This window comes from Salvelinus fontinalis, chromosome 24 (genome assembly GCF_029448725.1).
Source record: "Salvelinus fontinalis isolate EN_2023a chromosome 24, ASM2944872v1, whole genome shotgun sequence".
NCBI lineage: Eukaryota > Metazoa > Chordata > Actinopteri > Salmoniformes > Salmonidae > Salvelinus > Salvelinus fontinalis.
The window spans coordinates 6,410,689-6,436,851 of NC_074688.1; the positions used below are offsets into that span (position 1 = coordinate 6,410,689).

Here is a 26,163-nt window from a genome sequence, read left to right on the forward strand (position 1 = left end):
ATGTAATAACATTTAGAAAACTGCTGTTTGAAAATCGCACTTTGGTTAATATTCTTTCAACATAAATTCCCAGTTAGATCAATAAGCATATGGATTGATTTCAGATGAGAATTCCCATAGACTCTAACATTGTACTTAAAACCCTTCTCAAATTCTCAAAGGCTTCCTTTGCAATGTCACACAATTACGCGTTAGGGCGCGATTCAATCCGTATTGCCAAAGTTCAGCGCTATAGCATGCCTGAAATTTAAAGGTAATCTCCAATTGACCCGACACATGCAGTGTTTATCATGAATGCAGTCTCCGCGAACGTGGAAACATAGCCTTTAAATTTCCATCGCTCTGCAGGGCGGATCTTCAGTGCTAAAGGTTGAATCAAGCCCTTAGTCTTTGTATCTCTCAACACACCCCCAAGCTGAGGAGGTCAGAGGTCAAAGTATGATCACTGTTTCACAATATCATTTATCGGGAGGAAAGGGAAAGATGTCGACTGAGGGTCTCAGGTGAGGGTCAGGGTTACTGACAGATAAGGTGGGCAAGTTCACCCACTGTAATTAGAATTTGAGAAAGACTGAGGTCTGAGGAAGAAAGAAAAAATGAAAGAAAGACAACGAAAGAACAAGAAAATACTCATGTCGAAGTGTGTGTATACTGCTGCGCATCAGTCTGGTTCATCTCAGTTCATCACTCCCTGTTCTGTTCGTCCATTCTATTTCCATCTGGTTAATCAATGCACACTTTTAATTACAACCTCAGTGAGGGCCAGGACTGCTGTTCATTAGTGCTCTGCTTCAGATAAAGATTCATCACTGTCAAGACTCTGGTGAATCACAGATAACCAGGGTGCTGGGCTTCCTGTCCGTACAACAGACCAGGGCGCTGTTCCAGAACTAGAGCAAAGCATCCTTCCATGCTTCTGATCCTCTGTAGCCCAGTTGGTAAAGCTTGCAATGCCAAAATAGTGGGTTCAATTCCCGGGACCACCTATATGGAGACACACGTCTGCTAAATGGCATATATTATATTACGTAATTAATAATTGACTTGTCATGACTAAATTAACAAAAGTATTGTGATACATTAGTGATGACTTCAATGAAGGAAGGATGCATTTAGAAAATATTGTTACACTGCCCGAAGGTCCTGGGCACTGCATTTCAGATACATATTTGTTCATGGGACCGTTTTATTATGTTAATGATGTTCCTGAGATGTAAAACACTTCTCCAGACATCGCAAGATATAATCATCGGTAATGACCTGCGCCAAATGTGTATCTGGAATGCTACTGTCTCAAAAGACAGGCCTGCTGGTTTTACAGTCTTGAGCACACATACTACTAAACCAGAGTGATTACATGAGGAATCAACTATGTGAATAGCCTGTACAAAATGACATTCACCTCGCTCAAGGAGTGTTTGCTCGACAAAGTCTTTGTGATAATGGTGATGATGATGAAAGACCATGAAGACAGGCAGAGGGCTTTTTTGATGGTATCAGAGCGCCTGTTTCTGTATTGGCTCTTAGTGATGAATAAATCTATTGTTATCCCAGGAAATATCATCTTGCAAATGAAGGACCATCTTCAACCACTTAGTGGAATCCCATTACCGGAGAATATGACATGTGGAATTTGTTGCGTTATTATGAATAAACTGTTTTTGGCTTGTGAACTTGCTCTCTTTCTCGCACGCACGCACACAAACACTGCTGGGAAATTAAGCATCTACATCAGTTTAATTTGTCAGTGAAGCTGCTCTACTTTTTATTCATGTTAAAGAAAAAAATCCGGTAAGGCTTTGCTAAAGGAGTAGGCTTTATGGTTGCAGAGTCTACAGTATGTCTTGGTTATGGTTTCCTGCCCTCATTCAGATGATAGTCCCGCTGGTGAGGTATGCTGGGGTCCGTGCCAACTCTATACTGTCAGTTGTCTTTCGATGAGCTCTTTTTTTTGTAGGTTATATACTGCGTCGTGGTTATTCTGCAACTACCTTCCCTATATGCTCTGCCTGCTTCTGATACCATCTTTCGAGATGGCATATGGGGAAGTGAAGTTTTATGAATACTTTACGACTGCATATGTATACTTACTGTAAAACCATAGAAATTGATTTGATGCCGAATGGCATTTCTCTAGTCAATAAACCAACAGTTTATTTCTCTATATTTCTAAGAATCGTAAATGTTCATGTCATCTCCCAGATGCAATTGTTTTGTGTGTCGACTGACTGGCATGTTCAAAGCAGCTATGTTGTCTAAACTCCAACTTAAACCATTTTCCTATTTATCTTGTCTTGTTTGATCCTTTATCTGTAAACACACGGGCCATGTCTTCAAGCTTTGTGAATTCTACAAGACATACAGTATATTTTCCACGTTTCATTTCTGTACAGTCACACAGCGTATAACTTTCCCTCCACTTGTCCATCATCACAGATTAATATGACATACACTACTGGTCAAAAGTTATAGAACCCTCTACTTGTTCAAGGGATTTGCTTTATTTTGACTATTTTCTACATTGTAGAATAATAGTGAAGACATCAACTATGAACGAACACATATGGAATCATGTAGTAACCAAAAAAAGTGTTAAACATCAAAATATATTTTATATTTGAGATTGTTCAGATAGCCACCCTGCATTGACAGCTTTGCTCACTCTTGGCATTCTCTCAACCAGCTTCATGAGGTAGTCACCTGGAATACATATCAATTAACAGGTGTGCCTTGTTAATATGTGGAATTTCTTTCCCTCTTAATGCGTTTCAGCCAATCACTTGTGTTGTGACAAGGTAGGGGTGGTATTCAGAAGATAGCCCTATTTGGTAAAAGACCAAGTCCATGTTATGGCAAAAACAGCTCAAATAAGCAAAGAGAAACAACAATACATCATTACTTTAAGACATGAAGGTCAGTCAATAAGGAACATTTCAAGAACTTTGAAAGTTTCTTCAAGTGCAGTCGCAAAAACCATAAAGAGCTTTGATGAAACTGTCTCTCATGAGGACCGCCACAGGAAAGGAAGACCCAGGGTTACCTCTGCTGCAGAGGTTAAGTTCATTAGAGTTACCAGCCTCAGAAACTGCATCCCAAATAAATGCTTCACAGAGTTCAAGTAACAGACACATCTCAACATCAACTGTTCAGAGGAGACTGCGCGAATCAGGCCTTTGTGGTCGAATTGCTGCAAAGAAACCACCTGGGCCAAGAAACACGAGCAATGGACATTAGACCAGTGGAAATTTGTCCTTTGGCCTGGAGTCCAAATTTGAGATTTTTGGTTCCAACTGCCATATCTTTGTGAGACACAGAGTAGGAAAATGGATGATCTCCGCATGTGTGGTTCCCACCGTGAAGCATGAAGGAGGAAGTGTGATGGTGTGGGGGTGCTTTGCTGGTGACACTGTCAGAGATTTATTTAGAATTCAAGGCCCACTTAATCAGCATGGCTACCACAGCATTCTGCAGCGATATGCCATCCCATCTGGTTTGGGTTTAGTGGGACTATCATTTGTTTTTCAGCAGGACAATGGCCCAACACACCTCCAGACAGTGTAAGGGCTATTTTACCAAGAAGGAGAGTGATGTAGTGCTGCATCAGATGACCTGGCCTCCACATTCCCCCGACCTCAACCAAATTGAGATGGTTTGGGATAAATCGGACCGCAGAGTGAAGGAAAAGCAGCCAACAAGTGCTCAGCATGTGGGAACTCTTTCAAGACTGTATGTAAAAGCATTCCAGGTGAAGCTGGTTGAGAGAATGTCAAGAGTGTCCAAAGCTGTCATCAAGGCAAATGGTGGCTATTTTAAGAATCACAAATATCAACTAGATTTTGATTTGTTTAACACTTTTTTGGTTAATACATGATGCCATATGTGTTACTTCATAGTTTTGATGTCTTCACTGTCATTCTACAATGTAGAAATGACAAAAAATAAAGAAAAACCCTTGAATGAGTAGGTGTTCTTAAACTTCTGAACAGTAGTGTACATGCGGAAAGTAAATCACACAATAGGGAAGTTACACACGTTATATATACTCTTAATCTTTATTTAGCATTTTCATCTTTTTACATAGGAACATGTACAGCAACCTATATATAACACGTCTAACATGTATTCACATTTGTTACAATTGATCCCAATACTGCAAGAACATATCTGACACCGTATATTCTCAAGTGCAAGAAGCCAGGCTGGAACACACACTGGGTATGTAGCACATCATAGCTCAGGAAACAAAATCACTACAACACACCGCAAAACACAACACAAACCACATACACAAAACATCAAACACAACAGCACAAAACATCCATACAACACAACTGAGAGAACACATAGAAACGTACACAAAAAGGACTTACCACCAGCAAACACAAACGCAGCACTCTTCATGCAATCACTATCTGAGGCTGCGTTTACACAGGCAGCCATATTCTGATCTTTCTTTTTTTGTAATTGGCCTATTTAACAATCAGATCAGCTCTAAAGAAATATCTGATGGATGTGAAAATATCAGAATTGCGCAAACCTACGTAACCACAGCCATAGTGGCAGAGGAGAAAGCGGACAGAAAAAGCAACAACTTCAAACATCGTTTTGTGAGCTTTTTCAACGACAGGACTACAGACACGGGAGCAGTTCATATATTGACTACATTCAAACAGACTCATACAGACGTAGGATCTTCATTTGATCGCCGCACTGCATTAAATGCATATGAGCATCATGATGTACATAAATTCACTGAAAACACACATTAACACACGGTTATATTAACAGTATTGCACTTTTCATGTGGCCTCATTTTTTACCAATAGCCTAACCACCGACCAAGAAACAATGTGGACTAAATGTTCAAATCCTTTTGCTGCAGGATTATTTTGCTGTGACAATATAGGTCAAATGAATTAGCTTGATAAGAAGGAGATGCGGTACCCTCTTGAGCGAGTGCACTAAGGAATGTCCATACAATATATTGTACAACAGAATAGTGCCATAGACACAGGTCTCTCTCAATGAGCCCATAATGCACCCTAGATTTGACTACCTACAACAGCGTATTGATGACGGAAGTGTTGGATGCAAAGGTTTGGAAACTGAGACATGGATTTAAGACATGTCACGTGCACATGCACCGGATCCATGATCCATTCCTCCTTAAAAGAAGATAAAGAGATTGACCCTCTTTTAAAACTTGATCATAGATCCAGGGGACATGCACGCAGAAGAGACCTTCATGTTGTAGGAAGGTGACCTGATGTGACCTAGCCCGCTACCAACCATTCTGATCGCACGCGCTTACATTCTGTTTCACTACACGGATCCGTGCACGTGAGCGCACGAGAATCGGATGGTGCGTACGAGGCTAGCTGTGACCTGCATCCCGCACGTCAATTATGTGACAGATCAGAGAGAGACATTTTAAGAGCTAAGAGGGCAAAGAGGTTGTCAATAAAACAGAGCTTTCTCATTCCTGCATGTTGATTTACTACACTGTTGTGGATGTCATTTGAAGATAATGACCTGAATGCCTTGGGCATATGCAAGGGCATATTGTCTGTTTTGTACATTTACAAGATGTGAAATCATTCAGGAAGTGAGGAAATCTAAATTCCATAAGGTAGTAATAGTGGACACCGCCATACCATCTTTGGTAAGCTAACCAAATTATTAGTAGATATTTTAACAGGAACATTCTTTCCCCAGCTTGGAAATGGAGTTCAGTGATACCTGGACAGAAGACCTAGTGCAATGTTTTCACGGGCTTCACCGGGTGTGTATTTACACTGCCTTCAGAAACTATTCATACCCCTTGACTTTTCCACATTTTGTTGTTTCAGCCTGAATTTCAAACGGATTAGGTTTTTAGAAATGTTTACAAATTACAAATGAAAAGCTGAAATGTCTCGAGTCAATAAGTATTCAACCCCTTTGTTATGGCCGGCCTAAATAAGTTCAGGAGTAAAAATGTGCTTAACAAGTCAAATAATATCTTTAATTGTAAAGAATTGTCCCTGTGCCCAAGAAACCAAAGGTAACCTGCCTAAATGACTACGGCCCCGTATCACTTACATCAGTAGCCATGAAGTGCTTAGAAAGGCTGGTTATGGCTCACATCAACACCATCATCCCAGAAACACTGGGATTTGCATACCGCCCTAACATATCCACAGATGATGCAAATCTCTATTGCACTCAACACTGCCCTTTCCCACCTGGACAAAAGGAACACCTACGTGAGAATGCTGTTCATTAACTACAGCTCAGCGTTTAACACCATAGTGCCCTCAAAGCTCATCACTAAGGTAAGGACCTTGGGACTAACACCTCCCTCTGCAACTGGATCCTGGACTTCCTGATGGGCAGCCCCCAGGTGGTAAGGGTAGGCAACAACACATCTGCCACGCTTATCCTCAACAATGGTGCCCCTCAGGGGTGCGTGCTTAGTCCCATCCTGTACTCCCTGTTCCCCCATGACTGCGTGGCCAAGCACGACTCCAACACTATCATTAAGTTTACCGATGACACAATGGTGGTAGGCCTGATCACCGACAACGATGAGACAGCCTTTAGGGAGAAGATCAGAAACCTGGAAGTGTGGTGCCAGGACAACAACCTCCTCCTCAACGTGATCAAGACAAAAAGAGATGATTGTGGACTACAGGAAAAGGAGGGCCAAGCATGCCCCCATTCTCATCGACGGGGCTGTAGTGGATCAGGTTGAGAGCTTAAAGTTCCTGGGTGTCCACATCACCAACAAACTATCATGATCCAAACACACCAAGACAGTCGTGAAAAGTCGTGAAAAGATTTATCATGGGTCCTCAGAGCTTCAAAAAGTTATACAGGAAAACCTGGTTCAGTCTGCTTTCCAACAGACACTGGGAGACAAATTCACCTTTCAGTAGGATAATAACCTAAACACAAGGCCAAATATACTGTACATTGGAGTAGCTTACCAAGATGTCATTGAATGTTCCTGATTGGCTTAGTTACAGTTTTGACTTAAATCGGCTTGAAAATCCATGGCAAGACTTGAAAATGTCTGTATAGCAATGACAGAGCTTGAAGGATTAAAAAAAATATATAACGTGCAAATATTGTACAATCCAGGTGTGCAAAGCTCACAGCTGTAATCGCTCCGAAAGGTAATTGTAACATGTATTGACTCAGGGGGTGTGAATACTTATGTAAATAAGATATTCCTGTATTTCATTTTCAATACATTTGCAAACATTTCTAAAAACATATTTTCACTTCGTCATCATGGGGTGTAATGGGTGAGAAAAACAATATATCTAATCCATTTTGAATTCAGGCTGTAACACAACAAAATGTAGAATAAGTCAAGGGGTGGCAGGTAGCCTAGTGGTTAGAATGTTGGACTTGTAACCGAGAAGTTGCAAGATCAAATCCCCGAGCTGACAAGGTAAAAATCGGTTGTTCTGCCCCTGAACAAGGCAAAGAATTTGTTATTAACTGAATTGCTTAGTTAAAGGTAAAAATAAAGTATGAATACTTTCTGAAGGCACTGTATGTTGACAGAGTTCTTTACCCTGCCCTTTGCCCTTCCAGGGCTGGTTGTCCATAATGAATCCCCCTTAGTGGTCTTCTCCTGCATATATCCATTGCATTTTTTTTTGTTTTCAGTGTTTGGAGGCATAATCGCTCACTTTATCCACTCCTTTGCAGTCTTTTTATATGGCACTCACATGTATGAAACATGTATGAATGTATGAAACGTAGCTCATGCATCGGTATACTCATGCATAGGTATACTATATGCATTCTAGTCAACAGTGGATAAGGTAAGTACTAGTGGTCAAAAAAGTTAATTCTCCAAACCCTAAATCCCGAACCCCTTCCCCCAATTGTCTACTCTCCCACATCCATCCATCCCTAAAGCCCATCCTCTTTCCTGCCCCGAGTCCCACCCCCACATAAGAGGCTGGAGTCAAGCTTGGGCTGCAAGGACACAGAAGGCAAGGGTTTGGGAGACTCCCTGTGGTCGTCAGGGGTTAAGGAGAAGGTGCAGTGGGCCGTGTTCTTCACCGCTCCCCCCGTGAAGCGGCAGCGCAGCAGCGAGCGGAGGTGGCGGAACACGGACTTGCGGAAGATGATGAAGACCCAGGGGTCCACGATTGGGTTGAGGGCCTGGAAACGGAACGCCAGCAGGTTCTCCTGGTCGTCACCCACCGGCTCGATGGCATTGGCAAAACCGGCAATCTGAGGAGGAGAGACATAGAGAGAGAGAGTTAGATAGAGGAGTTTAGTTTATTAGGATCCCAATTAGCTATTGCACATGCAGCAGCTACTCTTACTCGTCAAAATAACATGTAAAATAAGTTTTATGTGGAGTGAGATAAATAGCGTGCTGAGAGTGCTGGATACTAAGGGGTGGGGGAAGAGAGTGACAAGGGAGAAAGAGAGGAGTAAGGACATTATACTGTATAAAATCCCATCACAGGCCAGTATACAGGACAGTACAGAATGAGCCAGGCAGACACAGACAGACAGACATCCTGGCCACAGAGAGCAGCTGGCACCAAAAGCATCTCAGCCACCTCATTCCTTTCCTCCGTCTTCAATCCCCTTATTTCCTGTGATATATTCAATAAACAGTCCCATAATTGATTGCGTGGCCTGATTGAGTGGTATGGTGTCACAGCGTAAATGTTTCCCTGTTGCTAAGGCATGGGAGTGAAAAGTAATAACCCAAAAGACGGAGTGGGAGCAGCCCAGGGACCATTACATGTCTGAGCCGTGCCAAATCAGCATGCAGGAGGGAGTAGGAGCGGCACCACGCTCTCTCATCTCCACCATAGGCTAACTAGCCAAAACAGACAATATCCTGTAACGCACTGACAGACATTATAAAAAGGCGGAGAACATTGTGCAGACACTGTATTTGTGTTGCCGTATTGCCACAACCACAGTGAACTAATGTTTCTGTAGAAATGTAGCAATGCCTTTGATGGAAGTGAATTCCCACATTGCACAACTGATGTCAAAATAGTGTCACACACACACACACACACACACACACACACACACACACACACACACACACACACACACACACACACACACACACACACACACACACACACACACACACACACACACACACACACACACACACAACACATTATTTTATATCCTCGTGGGGACCTAAAATTAATTTCCACCCAAAATCCTATTTTCCCTAACCCTTAACCTAACCCTTAACCCACAACCCTAACCACTAACCCTTTACCCTAATCCTAATTGTAACCATAAACGTAACCCCAAAGCGTCCTAATCAAGAGGACTAATGATGGCCGTAGGGGACCACAGATATTGCAATTCATTACATTCATAGGAGTGGAGGATCAATTATAAACACGACATGTGTTCCCTGATTCAGCTGCTGGTCCCAGCTTTTGGCTCACTCATTCATTCACAGTGAAAGGATGGCCTAGGGGTGAAATACGTGTCATCCAATGTAGCGCACTGAGGGATAGTGAAATAAATCTACCATTGCTGCCATTACTGTAGCCCCAGGCTGAGTTAGAGGACGTATATGTTATATGGGCTGCTCTCGGAGTCTGAACTGCGGCAGTAAGGGTCAGATACAGTTCATAAGACAGTTAAGAGGCCCTATACTGTACAGGCTGACCATTGTGGTCCTCTGTAGCTCAGTTGCTTCAGCATGGCACTTTGCTATGCCAGGATAGTGGGTTTGATTACCGGGACCACCCATATGTAAACAATGTATGCACGCATGACTGTAAGTCAGTAAAAGTGTCTGCTGAATGGCATATATTACTAACCTGGCTGACGTGCGACCCACGTGACCACACAGTAAGCTGTGACTTTGAGAGCTGGTGAAAGCCAGACTAATATATTACAGGCTGTCCATTGTTGGCATTACAAGGCCTCTAAGAATTATGGTTACAAACTAGGAACCTGTTGAACAGTGATAGATGAATACATAATAAAAACGGTTTCATGGAGACAGTGTCCAGGTGGGATGTCACACATTTGTAACCTTTATTTAGGTAGGGGAGTCCCATTGAGAACAAGGTCTCTTTTTTTGAGGGAGCCCTGCATTATAAGACCAAGCAATTATACATTCAAGGCAGGAGCCTAGGAAACATACAAAGAAGAATATACACACAAAAAAACAACACAATCATAGAAAAGGAAAGGAAATGCAGGAAATGTGATTTGGATGTGTACTGTGAAAAAAAGCCTAAGATGGTGTTTGTTGTTACGTGTTGCCAAAACATCTCACAAAACACTGCTACTGTTGCCACCTTCTCCTTGCCACCCTGCCACATATGGTCCTCTGGGCAGACCTGGTATCCTTTAAGAGGGACACAAATCACGGGCACTGTCACTGAGCGTGGGTTTGGAACGCAGGATTGATGAGAGGCATCAGCCGCTGGTTAAACATGCTCCGTACTGATGAATGTGTGTGGTTTATAAGGCTCTGTGACAGGCTGCAGCAGCAGTGCAGCCTGGGGGGGACGATCCATCAGTTGGAAAAGGCATATTCAAGAATCATAAAACACATGCACCCACACCTAAGGGTGCATCTACCTGGGTACAGTCTGTGTGGGGCCAGAGCAGGGAAACATGGACACATTATAGGCCATTTGGTGCTGTTGATGGCCTTTGCTATCAGGAAACAGGCCCCATAATGGAAGTCCATAGTGGCCTATTAGTCTCCATTTGGCTCCTGGAGGACTGTTGCGCGCCTTCTCCTTCAGATCCTGTTTCAATGGGATGATAAAGTTATGTGTCTGTTCATCTCAGAGACAACAAAGCAGTGGATCCCAGAGAGAGAGAGAGCGAGAGAGAGCAAGAGAGTGAGAAATAACAATTTCCTGTTTTCTTGTATCTTTGTGACCAAAGTCTTGATGATACTGTGATAATTTGCCGTCTAATGCTGACTACATGTGTTCCTGGGAGTGATAAGACAGTGTCAGAGTGACTTTCAAGTGTTTGAAAAATCTAATCAAATAAAAATGTGTTACATACACATATTTAACAAAATGTTATTGCGGTTATAGCAGGGTGAATAGACCGTGGCTCGGGTGGTTCATGTCCTTGATAATCTTTTTGGCCATCCTGTGACATTGGGTCCTCTATGTCTCCTGGAGTGCAGGTAGTTTGCCCCCGGTGGTGCTTTAGGCAGACCGCTGGAGAGCCCTGCGGTTGCCATACCAGGCGGTGATACAGCCTGACAGGATGCTCTCAGTTGTGGATCGGTAAAAGTTTGTGAGGGTGTTAGGGGCCAAGCCAAATTTCTTCAGCCTCCTGAGGTTGAAGAGGCGCTGTTGCGCCTTCTTCACCACACCGTCTGTGTGGGTAGGCCATTTCAGATTGTCAGTGATGTATATGCCGTGGAACTTGAAGCTTTCCACCTTCTCCACTGCGGTCCCGTCGAAGTGGATAGGGGCGTGCTCCCTCTGCTGTTTTCTGAAGTCCACGATCAGCTCTTTTGTTTTGTTGACGTTGAGTGAGAGGTTATTTACCTGGCACCACTCTCCGACGGCCCTCACCACCTCCCTGTAGGTCTCATCATCGTTGGTAATCAGGCCTACTACTGTTGTGTTGTCTGCAAACTTGATGATTGAGTTGGAGGCGTGTGTGGCCACGCAGTCATGGGTGAATGGAGTGCAGGAGGGGGCTGAGCACGCATCGTTGTGGGGCCCCTGTGTTGAGGATCAGCAAAGTGTTGGTGTTGTTTCCTACCTTCACCACCTGGGGGGCGGCCCATCAGAAAGTCCAGGACCCAATTGCACAGGGCGGGGTTCAGACCCAGCTTAATGATGAGCTTGGAGGGTACTATGGTGTTGAAATGCTGAGCTAAAGTCAATTAACAGCATTCTTACACATGTATTCCTCTTGTCCAGATGGAATAGGGCAGTGTGCAGTGCGATGGCGATTGCATCGTTTGTGGATATATTGGGGCGTAAAGCAAATTGAAGTGGGTCTAGGGTGTCAGGTAAAGCAGAGGTGATATGATCCTTAACTAGCCTCTTAAAGCACTTCATGATGACAGAAGTGAGTGCTATGTGGTGATATAGTTAATTTAGTTCAGTTACCTTCGCTTTCTTGAGTACAGGAACAATGGTGGACATCTTGAAGCATGTGGGGACAACAGACTGGGATAGAGAGAGATTGAATATGTCCGTAAACACTCCAGCCAGCTGGTCTGCGCATGCTCTGAGGATGTGGCTACGGATATCGTCTGGGCCGGCAGCCTTGCGAGGTTTAACATGCTTAAATGTCTTACTCACATCGGCCACGGAGAAGGAGCGTCCACAGTCCTTGGTAGCGAGCCACGTCGGTGGCACTGTGTTATCCTCAAAGCAGGCAAAGAAGGTGTTTAGCTTGTCCGGAAGCAAGACCTCAGTGTCCACGACGTGGCTGGTTTTCCCTTTGTAGTCTGTGATTGTCTGTAGACCCTGCCACACACGTCTCGAGTCTGAGCCGTTGAATTGCAACTCCACTTTGTCTCTGTACTGACGTTTTGCCTGTTTGATTGCCTTACGGGGGGAATAACTACACTCTTTGTATTCGGCCATATTCCCAGTCAATTTTCCATGGTTAAATGCGGTGGTTCACACTTTCAGTTTTGCGCGAATGCTGCCTTCTATCCATGGTTTCTGGTTTGGGTAGGTTTTAATAATAACAGTGGGTACAACATCTCCTGTGTATTTGTCAATGTTATTCTCAGAGGTGATCCGGAACATATCCCATCAAAACGCATGGATTTCAATTGGTCAGACCAGCGTTGAATAGACCTTAGGGTACTTTGGGTTTCTGCCTATATGAAGGAGCAAATGGAGTAGTGATCAGTTTGGCCGACGGGAGAGCCTTGTAGGAATTTCAAAAATGTAAGTAGCAGTGGTCCAATATTTTACCAGCACGAGTACTGCAGTCAATGTGTTGGTAGAACTTTGATAGCGTTTTCTTCATATTTGCTTTGTTAAAATCCCCAGCTACAATAAATGCAGCCTCAGGTTTCCTGTTTGTATAAAGTCCAGTGTAGTTCTTTTAGGGCTGTCGTGATATCGGCTTGAGGGGGAATATACATGGCTGTGACTATAACCAAAGAGAATTCTCTTGGGAGGTAATACTGTCGGCATTTGATTGTGAGGTATTCTAGGTCAGGTGAACAAAAGGACTTGAGTTTTTGTATGTTATCACAATCACACCATGAGTGGTTAATCATGAAACATACACCCCCGCCTTTCTTCTTCCCGGAGACTTCTATATTTCTGTCTGTGCGATGTACTGAGAATCCATATGACTTAATGGACAGGGACAGTATATCCCGAGAGAGCCATGTTTACGTGAAACAGAGAATGTTACAATCCCTGGTGTCTCTCTGGAAGGAGATTCTGGCCCGGAGTTAGTCTACATTTTTTTATCCAGAGACTGAACATTAACGAGTAATATACTCGGAAGCGATGACTAGAAGTCCACTCCGAATACCGCTTCTCCACCGGCTGTGTTTTGGAGCAGCCTTTGGAATAAGTTTAAATTGTCTTTGGGGGGAACGATCAAGGATCCAATTCGGGAAAGTCGTATTCTTGGTTGTGGTGCTGGTGAGTTAACGCCGCTCTGATATCCAAAATATATTTTCAGCTGTATGTAATAACCCCCCAAAAATTCTGGCCTAATAATGTAAGAAATAACAAACAAAAAACATACAATAAATAAATACTGCAAAGTTGCTTAGGAGCTAGAAGCAGAGCTGCTATATCTGTCTGTGCCATGAACAGGAGAGGTTATAAACCAAGGTACAGTGCATTCAGAAAGTATTCAGACCCCGAGACTTTTTCCACATTTTTACGTGACAGCCTTATTCTAAAATTGATTAAATAAATAAAAATTCAGGTCTTTAGAATTGTTTGCAACTTTATAAAAAAATGTAAACTGAAATATCACGTTTAAATAAGTATTCAGGCCCTTTACTCAGTACTTTGTTGAAGCACCTTTGGAAGCGATTACAGCCTCGAGTCTTCTTGGGTATGACGCTACAAGCTTGGCAGAACTGTATTCGGGAAGTTTCTCCCATTCTTCTCTGCAGATCCTCTCAAGCTCTGTCAAGTTGGATGGGGAGCATCGCGTGTTCGATCGGTTTCAAGTCCGGGCTCTGGCTGGGCCACTCAACGACATTCAGAGACCACAAAGTCACTCCTGCATTTTCTTGGTTGTGTTCTTAGGGTCGTTGTCCTGTTGGAAGGTGAACCTTCACCCCGGCATGAGGTCCTGAGTGCTCTGCGGGAGGTTTTCATTAAGGATCTCTGTACTTTGCTCCGTTCATCTTTTCCTCGATCCCAGTCCCTTGCCGCTGAAAAACATCCCCACAGCATGATGCTGCCACCATGCTTCACCGTAGGGATAGTGCCAGATTTCCTCCAGACGTGAAGCTTGGCATTCAGGCTAAAGAGTTCAATTCGGTTTCATCAGACCAGAGAATCTGGTTTCTGATGGTCTGAGAGTCCTTTAAGTGCCTTTTGGTAAACTCCAAGTGGGCTGCCATGTACCTTTTACTGAGGAGTGGCTGCTGTCTGGCCACTCTAGCATAAAGGCCTGATTGGTGGAGTGCTGCAAAGATGGTTGTCCTTCTGGAATGTTCTCCCAACACCACAGAGGACCTCTGGAGCTCTGTCAGAGTGACCATTGGGTTTTCCTCCGATTGCTCAGTTTGGCTGGGCGGCTAGCTCTAGGAAGAGTCTTGGTGGTTCCAAACTTCTTCAATCTAAGAATGACGGAGGCCACTGTGTTCTTGAGGACCTTCAATGCTGCAGAAATGTTTTGGTACCCTTCCCTAGATCTGTGCCTCCACACAATCCTGTCTTGGAGCTCTACGAACAATTCTTCGAGCTCATGGCTTGGTTTTTGCTCTGACATGCACTGTCAACTGTGGGACCTTATATAGACAGGTTTGTGCCTTTCCAAATCATGTCCAATCAATCTAATTTACCACAGGTGGACTCCAAGTTGTAGAAACATCTCAAGGATGATCAATGGAAACAGGATGCACCGGAGCTCAATTTTGAGTCTCATAGCCAAGGGTCTGAATACTTATTTAAATAAAGTATCTGTTTTTATTTGTAATAAATGTGCAAAAATGTCTAAAAACCTGTTTTTTCTTTGTTATTATGGGGTATTGTGTGTAGATTGATGAAAAAAAAAAAATATTTAAATATATTTTAGAATAAAGCTGTAATGTAACAAAATGTGGAAAAGGTCAAGGTTTGTGAATACTTTTCGAATGCACTGTATATCACCATGGTGTCACTGTCAGCAGTCTCCAGATCTTTGGCTTTAACTCAGTGGGCAAATGCAGCAGACAACCAGAAAACCAGGTTTTCTTAAGTTACAGTTTTAACAGTGGCCAAGTAAGCTACTGTGGCTATTTGATCATAATGCAGGCCTACCAGAGTGGCCTACCATAAAAAACTATGGAGAAAATATATTCCATAACATTTTAACATGTACATTTTCACACCTACTCCCGCTCTGGCGCACGAGGATGCCAGACTGCCCTTCATTACGCACACCTGTCACCATCATTACGCGCAGAAGCGCTCATTGGACTCACTTGGACTCCTTCCCTTTGTTGATTGCCCCGTCTATAACTGTCTGCTCCTCCGTTTGTTCCCTGTGTCTGCATTAATGTCGCTATGTGTTCTTGTCCAGACGCTGCCCTGTTCCGTTCCATGTCAGTTGATAAAGAAAATGTTCACTCCCTGTACCTGCTTCTCGTCTCTACCAGCATCGATCTATACAGAAATCGCTGTTCTATCATTCAGCCAATGTGTTGTGTTCAATATAGACCTACATTCCATGAGGGGCTTGACATTAACCTGTTTATCCACTTTATCCGACTTAACTTCAACGGGGCGGCAGTGTTGCAATCTACTGCAGAGATAGCCTGCAGAGTTCTGTCCTACTATCCAGGTCTGTACCCAAACAATTTGAACTTCTACTTTTAAAAATCTACCTCTCTAAAAACAATTCTTTCACCGTTGCCGCCTGCTATAGACCACCCTCTGCCCCCAGCTGTGCTCTGGACACCATATGTGAACTGATTGCCCCCCCATCTATCTTCAGAGCTCGTGCTGCTAGGTGACCTAAACTGGGACATGCTTAACACCCCAGCCATCCTACAATCTAAGATTGATGCCCTCAATCTCACACAAATTATCAATAAACCTACCAGGTACCACCCCAAAGCCGTAAACACGGGCACCCTCATAGATATCATCCTAACCAACTTGCCCTCTAAATACACCTCTGCTGTTTTCAACCAAGATCTCAGCGATCACTGCCTGCATCCGTAATGGGTCAGCGGTCAAACAACCTCCACTCATCACTGTCAAACGCTCCCTGAAACACTTCAGCGAGCAGGCCTTTCTAATCGACCTGGCCCGGGTATCCTGGAAGGATATTGATCTCATTCCGTCAGTAGAGGATGCCTGGTTATTTTTTTTTAAATGCCTTCCTCACCATCTTAAATAAGCATGCCCCATTCAAGAAATGTAGAACAAGGACCAGATATAGCCCTTGGTTCTCTCCAGACCTGACTGCCCTTAACCAACACAAAAACATCCTGTGGCGTTCTGCATTAGCATCGAACAGCCCCCGTGGTATGCAACTTTTCAGGGAAGTTATATATATACACAGGCAGTTAGAAAAGCCAAGGCTAGCTTTTTCAAGCAGAAATTTGCTTCCTGCAACACAAACTGAAAAAGTTCTGGGACATTGTAAAGTCAATGGAGAATAAGAACACCTCCTCCCAGCTGCCCACTGCACTGAGGATAGGAAACTCTGTCAACACCGATAAAACCACTATAATTGAGAATTTCAATAAGCATTTTCTACGGCTGGCCATGCTTTCCACCTGGCTACCCCTACCCCAGTCAACAGCACTGCACCCCCCACAGCAACTTGCCCAAGCCTTCCCCATTTCTCCTTCTCCCAAATCCAGTCAGCTGATGTTCTGAAAGAGCTGCAAAATCTGGACCCCTACAAATCAGCCGGGCAAGACAACCTGGACCCTTTCTTTCTAAAATGATCTGCCGAAATTGTTGCAACCCCTATTACTAGCATGTTCAACCTCTCTTTCGTGTCGTCTGAGATTCCCAAAGATTGGAAAGCAGCTGCGGTCATCCCCCTCTTCAAAGGGGGGGACACTCTTGACCCAAACTGCTACAGACCTATATCTATCTTACCCTGCCTTTCTAAAGTCTTCGAAAGCCAAGTCAACAAACAGATTACAGACCATTTCGAATCCCACCGCACATTCTCTGCTATGCAATCTGGTTTCAGAGCTGGTCATGGGTGCACCTCAGCCACGCTCAAGGTCCTAAACGATATCTTAACCGCCATCGATAAGAAAGAACAATGTGCAGCCGTATTCATTGACCTGGCCAAGGCTTTCGACTCTGTCAATCACCACATACTCATCGGCAGACTCGATAGCCTGGTTCACCAACTACTTCTCTAATAGAGTTCAGTGTGTCAAATCGGAGGGCCTGTTGTCCAGGACTCTGGCAGTCTCTATGGGGTGCCACAGGGTTCAATTCTTGGTCCGACTCTCTTCTCTGTATACATCAATGATGTCGTTCTTGCTGCTGGTGAGTCTCTGATCCACCTCTACTCAGACGACACCATTCTGTATACTTCTGGCCCTTCTTTGGACACTGTGTTAACAACCCTCCAGACGAGCTTCAATGCCATACAACTCTCCTTCCGTGGCCTCCAACTACCCTTAAATACAAGTAAAACTAAATGCATGGTCTTCAACCGATCGCTGCCTGCACCTGCCCGCCCGTCCAGCATCACTACTCTGGACGGTTCTGACTTAGAATATGTGGACAACTACAAATACCTAGGTGTCTGGTTAGACTGTAAACTCTCCTTACAAACTCACATCAAACATCTCCAATCCAAAGTTACATCTAGAATTGGCTTCCTATTTCACAACAAAGCATCCTTCACTCATGCTGCCAAACATACCCTGTACGCTCTCGTTGGCTGGCCCTCGCTTCATACTCGTCTCCAAACCCACTGGCTCCAGGTCATCTACAAGATCCTGCTAGGTAAAGTCCCCCCTTATCTCAGCTCGCTGGTCACCATAGCAGCACCCACCTGTAGCACGCACTCCAGCAGGTATATCTCTCTGGTCACCCCCAAAGCCAATTCCTCCTTTGGCCGCCTCTCCTTCCAGTTCTCTGCTGCCAATGACTGGAACGAACTACAAAAATCTCTGAAACTGGAAACACTTATCTCCCTCACTAGCTTTAAGCACCAGCTGTCAGAGCAGCTCACAGATTACTGCACCTGTACGTAGCCTATCTATAATTTAGCCCAAACAACTACCTCTTCCCCTACTGAATTTATTTATTTAGCTCCTTTGCACCCCATTATTTCTATTTCTACTTTGCACATTCCTCCACTGCAAATCTACCATTCCAGTGTTTTACTTGCTATATTGTATTTACTTCGCCACCATGGCCTTTTTTTGCTTTTACCACCCTTGTCTCACCTCATTTGTTCACATTGTATATAGACTTATTTTTCTACTATGTGTCGAACTGCTTTGCTTTATCTTGGCCAGGTCGCAATTGTAAATGAGAACTTGGTCTCAACTTGCCTACCTGGTAAAATAAAGTTGAAATAAATAAATAAATAAAAGTTGCGCGTAACTTAGAGGCCATATTGGTTGGCACAATGTCTTTGATCTCTATTAGATCTGTGACTCTCTCACTTCCCTCCTCCTTTCCTCAGCCTGTTATTATGGTCCCTCTGAATTCAGGCTGAAAGGTTACAAACATGGGCTAACTTGTGCGTCAGTGCAGGCGTTCCCCCCAAGCCTGGAGACTGGCTCATTCAGGGGAGACGTTCCTATTCGGTGGACATTAATCTATGGGGGTCCATAGTGGTCTTTCTATACTCTATTCTCGGAAGCCTGATTGCCTGAGAGTTTTTAAATCTACTTAGTACCGAGAAACTGGTGTGTGTGTGGGTGGGTGTTGAAGGGAGCTAGACTTTATATGATAAATACCCCTTTTAACCCTATTCCCCATAGCAAAACCATTATGGAGGAAAACGTCTAGATGTCTAGCTCCCAGACAAATGTGACTGTGCATTCTATCAGCGTCTGTCAATTAATTGCGTCTGTCCACCAAAATTAGAACCAGTCTACACAATCCTTTTGTCATCTGTCTGGGGAATCTGTGTTTGTGTGTCTGTTAGAAAGGCCAAAGGCTATAGAGAGAGTTCAATGCATCCATTAAGACTTGGGCTCAGCAGGCTTCTGTTAATTGACTGGTAACAATAGGGAGAGTTATTACCCAGAAGGCTTAATACCCAGGTGGGTACTGGATCTGCTGTGTATGCACCAGCAACGAACTAAAGATTTATTTAAGTATCCAACTACAATATACATAGACGACCTGTTGTATACAGCCTCTAATGTACCTTTACTGGAAAGAGTATTATGCTCTGAGGGGCACAGTTATAGAAGTAAGCACAATATCGATCAGGCAGGCGCCAGTACAAACATCCCATCAGTGCCTGTGGTCTGATCACAACTCTACTTAGCCTGGCAACAATGCAGATACTGGGCATCGCAGCCCAGAGCTAATACAAGGTCGATATCTCCTCTGTCAGAGAACAACTTCAGAAAGAGGGAGATTGAGAGCGTTCTCCTTCAGCTCATCACAGATGATTATGACTCACCCACTTAAGAAACAGCAATGAAGCTACATTGTCATCCTGTGCTTTCTTGGCAACTATCTGCATATTGTTGCTAATTATCTGATCATTATCCTTGTATGGTAATCATCGTCAAGCAGTCTTTCTAAAAGATGCCTATTGAAGTAACAAAGAGCATTTGTTTTCCAGTAAATATGACACTTCTGACTTTATAGACTGACTTTATAGACCCATGTTTTCTCCCATCACATTGTTTTTGAAAACATCTACTTAGGTCTTGTTTTTCTAGCCCTGGGAACATGTATGCACGCATCTGCACTCACACACACACACGGACACAGATGTGATATCACTCTCAGTGAGTGGTGTGGCAGCTTGGCTTTGACATCTTTCCACCCACTCAGAATAACCCCTTTTATTTGTGTTTCTCTTCTTTCAGTTCCCTCGCTCGTTCTTCTCCCCCTCTCCCTCCGTACAAGTCTCTCCATCCTCTTATGTTCTCCTGTTTTCCATTGTTGCCATGATCATGATCTCCTCTCACAAGCTCAGCCCTTTCTCTTCTCCTCTCCTTCCACTCCCACTTTCTCTCACGTGCACCTCGGTCTGCTTGCACTCTCCCTTTCAGAAAGCCAGAAAGCTCCTGTTCAGGTTCCAAGTCCTCTTTTGTTACCACTCAGGGGAACTGAGGACAGGTGTAAAAAAAAAAAAAAAAATGTTTAAAGACTGTTGACGTGAAGAAGCATGTGGCTCTATATACAGTACAAACACAGTCTGACCCATAAACAGATAGACAAATAGAGATTGAAAAGTGCTGAATCTGCTGTGTACAAGCCAGCACATTACCTGCTGATAGAAACCACATTAAAAGAGGAAGTGGAACCACTTTCCGGTTGCCAAAGAGGAAGACTGGGTTTTTTACAATAAGAACATATAGGCCATGTTGCAATGTCAGTAGGGATGACATGCCAGCAACAAACGCTGACACTACACATCCAAGTATATCTGACCAAATTATGAAAAGACAGGAATTGTACTTTTGAATTCCGTAAAGTCAGTGTGGAAGAGGTGAAAAAATGAGTGTTGTCTATCAACAATGACCAGCCACCAGGGTCTGACAATCTGGATGGAAAATTACTGAGGATAATAGGGGTCGATATGGCCACATCTTCAATTTAAGCCTACTAGAAAGTGTGTGCCTTCAAGCCTGGAGGGAAGCTAAAGTCATTCCACTACCCAAGACTGGTAAAGCCCCCTTTACTGGCTCAAATAGCCAACCAAACAGCCTGTTACCAACCCGTTGTAAACTTCTGGAGAAAATTGTGTTTGACCAGATACAATGTTATTTCACAGTAAACAAATTGACAACAGACTTTCTGCACACATATAGGGAAGGACACTCAACAAGCACAGCACTTACACAAATGACTGATGACTGGCTGAGAGAAATGGATTGGCTGAGAGAAATTGATGATATAATTATTGTGGGGGCTGTCTTGGACTTCAGTGCAGCTTTTGACATTATTGATCATAGTCTGCTGCTGGAAAAACGTATGTGTTATGGCTTTACACCCCCTGCTATAATGTGGATAAAGAGTTACTTGTCTAACAGAACACAGAGGGTGTTCTTTAATGGAAGCCTCTCAAACATAATCCAGGTTAAATCAGGAATTCCCCAGGATAGCTGTTAAGGCCCCTTGCTTTTTTCAATCTTTACTAACAACATGCCACTGGCTTTGAGTAAGGTCAGTGTGTCTGAAATGAAATGAAATGATTGGAACACTTAACAATGAGCTGCAGATAGTTTCAGAGTGGGTGGCAAGGAATAAATTTGTCCTAAATATTTCCGAAACTAAAAGCATTGTATTTAGGACAAATCATTCACTAAAACCTACACCTCAACTACGTCTCGTAATGAATAATGTGGGAATTGAGCGAGTTGAGGTGACTAAACTGCTTGGAGTAACCCTGGATTGTAAACTGTCATAGTAAAAACATATTGATACAACAGTATCTAAGATGGGGAGAAGTCTGTCCATAATAAAGCGCTGCTCTAACTTCCTAACAAAACCATCAACAAGGCAGGTCCTACAGGCACTGGTTTTGTCGCACCTGGACTACTGTTCAGTCGTGTGGTCAGGTGCCACAAAGAGGGACTTGGGAAAATTGCAGTTGGCTCAGAACAGGGCAGAACGGCTGTCCCTTAAAAGTACACAGAGAGCTAACATTAATGACATGCATGTCAATCTCTTCAGGCTCAAAGTGGAAGAAAGATTGACTTCATCATTACTTGTTTTTGTAAGAGGTGTTGACAAGCTGAAGGTACCGGACACCCATGCATACCCCAAAAGACATGTCACCAGAGGTCTCTTCACAGTCCCCAAGTCCAGAACAGACTATGGAAGGCGCACATTACTAAATAGAGCCATGACTACATGGAACTCTATTCCACATCAGGTAACTGATGCAAGCATTAGAATCAGAGATTTAAAAAGCAGGTAAAAATACACCTTATGGAACAACGGGGACTGTTAAGAGACACACACAAAGGTGCAGACACACACATACGCACACATTGTGATATTGTTGTATGGTAGTAATGAACATGTTGTGTTGTGGATATGTGGTGTTGTAGGGATGTTATATGATATTCAGTTTTATCTTTAGCTCATTCAGTACATACATAGTTCATCGTTTTGTCTTTTTCTTTATATGTAATGTGGGTGCTTTGATGTGTTCGGACCCCAGGAAGAGTAGCTGCTGCCTTGGCACATACAAAAGTAGAAGGTTTCAGCAACAGGCTGGGTAGGCGTTTACCATTGGATCTTCTCAGGGGGTTTTCAAGATCTAATGACCAGAGCAACTTTCATCTTCCCAAGAACTGCTGTTGATCAATTTCCGGTAAAATAATATGTTGTTTCGAAATCCTGAATAAAAATACTAAATGGTTGAGTATATTATGTATCCACCCAGTGTCCCTATGGGTATCACTGAGCGTGGCCATCTTAGAGATCCTATTAAATTACTCACTCCTAATTCTATGACGGCCATGGTATAGTGGACAAATATTCATAATGATGAATATTTGACAAAACCACAAGCATTGGGAAGAGGAGATGTAAATCACTGACTTTAATATCATAAGGTTATCATTTAAAATACAACATTCATGAGTGAAGAACTAAGTGATCATATTTAATCATCGTCATCAAAATGCATGGTAATAATTATACCGCTATTATTCACTTAGCATTAATGTGAACAATTATGGATGATTTCACAGTCATTTTATGGTTTTAATTCCCCATTGAGCTCTGACCACACATAAGGGATTGGTTTGGATACAGAGTGACGGGATAGCCAGTGCCATGTCGGCCAGGACTCCTTTACTCCCGGGACGATGATAATGGGAGAAAGCTGAGGTCCAAATCACATCCAGAAGGAATGAGAAGGGAAGTGTGGCAAAGAGTCACAAAGGATGTGGGAAATGGGGCAGAGATCATAGCCCATCTTCTCCAGCTATACAGGGTGGGACAGGGACCTACAGACAGAGAACGGAAGGGACAAGAACAGACCAGGATTGACCAGGAAGAACCAGGATTGTTTTCCCCCAACAGAGGGAAAACAGGAGAAAAGATTTTAACACAAGGAGGAAGCTTTCCCAATAAAAACGCTTTGTATTGTGATTGAAAATGCTTTCTCCAGTCTTGTGCCCAAATTAGACCAGAAGAAACCTGGCAGGAAATACCAGAAAAGGCAGAATATTTGAGAGGTCACAGAGGAACACCAGACCTCCCCCAGAGTCACTTCCTCTGTAGCATAGAATCTATAGACAGTAAACCCTGTGGTTCTGATTTCTGACTGTCACTCTGATGTACAACTGTGATTACCTAAAAGGTAAACTCAAAAAAAAAAAAATGTCTTTACATGTGCTCAGCAGGCTTCTGTTGTTGGTGAGGACCTGCCTTACAACAGGCCTATAAGCCCTCAGTCCAGCCTCTGTCTTTCAAAGATAATTCGTAAAAATCCAAATAACTTCACAGATCTTCATTGTAAAGGGTTTAAACACTGTTTCCCATGCGTGTTCAATGAACCATAAACAATTAATGAACATGCACTTGTGGAACGGTCATTAAGACACAAACAGCTTACGGGCGGTAGGCAATTAAGTTATGAAAACTTAAGACACTAAAGAGGCATTTCTACTGACTCTGAAAAACACCAAAAGAAAGATGCCCAGGGTCCCTGCTCATCTGCGTGAACGTGCCTTAGGCATGCTGAAAGGAGACATGAGGACTGCAGATGTGGCCAGGGCAATAAATTGCCATGTCAGTACTGTGAGACGTCTAAGACAGCGCTACAGGGAGACAGGACAGACAGCTGATCTTCCTCGCCGTGGCAGACCACGTGTAACAACCCCTGCACAGGATCGGTACATCCGAACATCATAACTGTGGGACAGGTACAGGATGGCAACAACTGCCCGAGTTACACCAGGGACGCACAATCCCTCCATCAGTGCTCAGACTGTCCGCAATAGGCTGAGAGATGCTGGACTGAGGGCTTATCGACCTGCTGTAAGGCAGGTCCTCACCAGACATCACCGGCAACAATGTTGCCTATTGGCACAAACCCACCGTCGCTGGACCAGACAGAACTGGCAAAAAGTGCTCTTCACTGACGAGTCACGGTTTTGTCTCACCAGGGTTGATGGTCGGATTCGCATTTATCATTGAAGGAATGAGCGTTACACCGAGGCCTGTACTCTGGAGTACGATCGATTTGGAGGTGGAGGGTCCGTCATGGTCTGGGGCGGTGTGTCACAGCATCATCGGACTGAGCTTGTTGTCATTGCAGGCAATCTCAACGTTGTGCGTTACAGGGAAGACATCCTCCTCCCTCATGTGGTACCCTTCCTGCAGGCTCATCCTGACATGACCCTCCAGCATGACAATGCCACCAGCCATACTGCTCGTTCTGTGTGTGATTTCCTGCAAGACAGGAAGATCAGTGTTCTGCCATGGCCAGCGAAGAGCCCGGATCTAAATCCCATTGAGCACAACTGGGACCTGTTGGATCGGAGGGTGAGGGCTAGGGCCATTCCCCCCAGAAATGTCTGGGAACTTGCAGGTGCCTTGGTGGAAGAGTGGGGTAACATTTCACAGCAAGAACTGGCAAATGTGGTGCAGTCCATGAGGAGGAGATGGAATGCAGTACTTAATGCAGCTGGTGGCCACACCAGATACTGACAGTTACTTTTGATTTTGACTCCCCCTGTCACGCCCTGGCCTTAGTATTCTTTGTTTTCTTTATTATTTTAGTTAGGTGAGGGTGTGACATGGGGAATGTTTGTGTTTTGTCATTTTGGGTGGTTATATGGTAAAGGGGGTGTTGGGTGTAGTGTATGAGTTCGTGTTGAGTGAATGTTTCTAGGTATGTCTATGGTTGAGTGAATGTGTCTAGGTATGTCTATGGTTGCCTGAGTGGTTCTCAATCAGAGACAGATGTCTTTCATTTTTCTCTGATTGGGAGCCATATTTTAGTCAGCCATGGGCATCATGCATTGGTGGGTAATTGTCTATGTGTAGTGTTTGTGTCAGCACTATCTGTATTTATAGCTTCACGGTCGTCAGTTTTGTTATTTTGTTAGTTCTTGTATAGTTGTTCGTTTCTTGTTTGTTTTCTCTCTTCTTAAAATAAAGAAGATGTATTTTGCACACGCTGCGCCTTGGTCCAATCTCTCACAGCAAGACGATCGTGACACCCCCTTTGTTCAGGGACACATTATTCCATTTCTGTTAGTCACATGTCTGTGGAACTTGTTCAGTTTGTGTCTCAATTGTTAAATCTTATGTTCATACAAATATTTACACATGCTAAGTTTGCTGAATATAAACACAATTGACAGTGAGAGAACTTTCCTTTTTTTGCTGAGAACTGTTGGCATGTGAGAGAGGCAGGTACTATGTGATGAGTTTGTTACAGCACAGCGACCGCACGATATGTCACTGTACTCACGTCACAAGCCCTGACATGTAGACTCTTGTTAAGGTTCTCCGTGACTAATGGCTTTCAGAACACACCAAACTTCTCCCTGCACATCAACTCAAGACACTACTACAGAGGTAATACAGTGGCGTGTTAAAATAAAATACAACTTTGTTACATGCGCCAAAAACAAGTGTAAACCTTGAAATGCTTACTTACAAGTCCTTAACCAACAGTGCAGTTCAAGAAAGAGATAAGAAAATATTTATCAAATAAACGAAAGAAAAAAATTGTAAAAAGTAACAACAAAATAACAATAACGAGGCTATATACAGGGGGTACCGGTACTGAGTCAGTCGAAGGGTACAGGTTAGTTACAGGGGGTACAGGTTAGTTGAGGTAATTTGTACATGTTGGTAGGGGTGAAGTGACTATGCA

The 26,163-nt window shown here is 43.6% G+C and overlaps 1 protein-coding gene across 1 annotated transcript in view; it reads right to left on the reverse strand.

Moving 5' to 3' along the window:
* Positions 1 to 4,033: 4,033 nt before the first annotated feature.
* Positions 4,034 to 26,163, reverse strand: part of LOC129821847 (prostacyclin receptor-like) — a 63,275-nt gene continuing 41,145 nt past the window's right edge. The window contains exon 2 of the mRNA XM_055879539.1: positions 4,034 to 8,235. Within this exon, the coding sequence (XP_055735514.1) occupies positions 7,909 to 8,235 (327 nt within the window). The 3' untranslated portion in view covers positions 4,034 to 7,908. The remainder of the gene's footprint in view (positions 8,236 to 26,163) is intronic.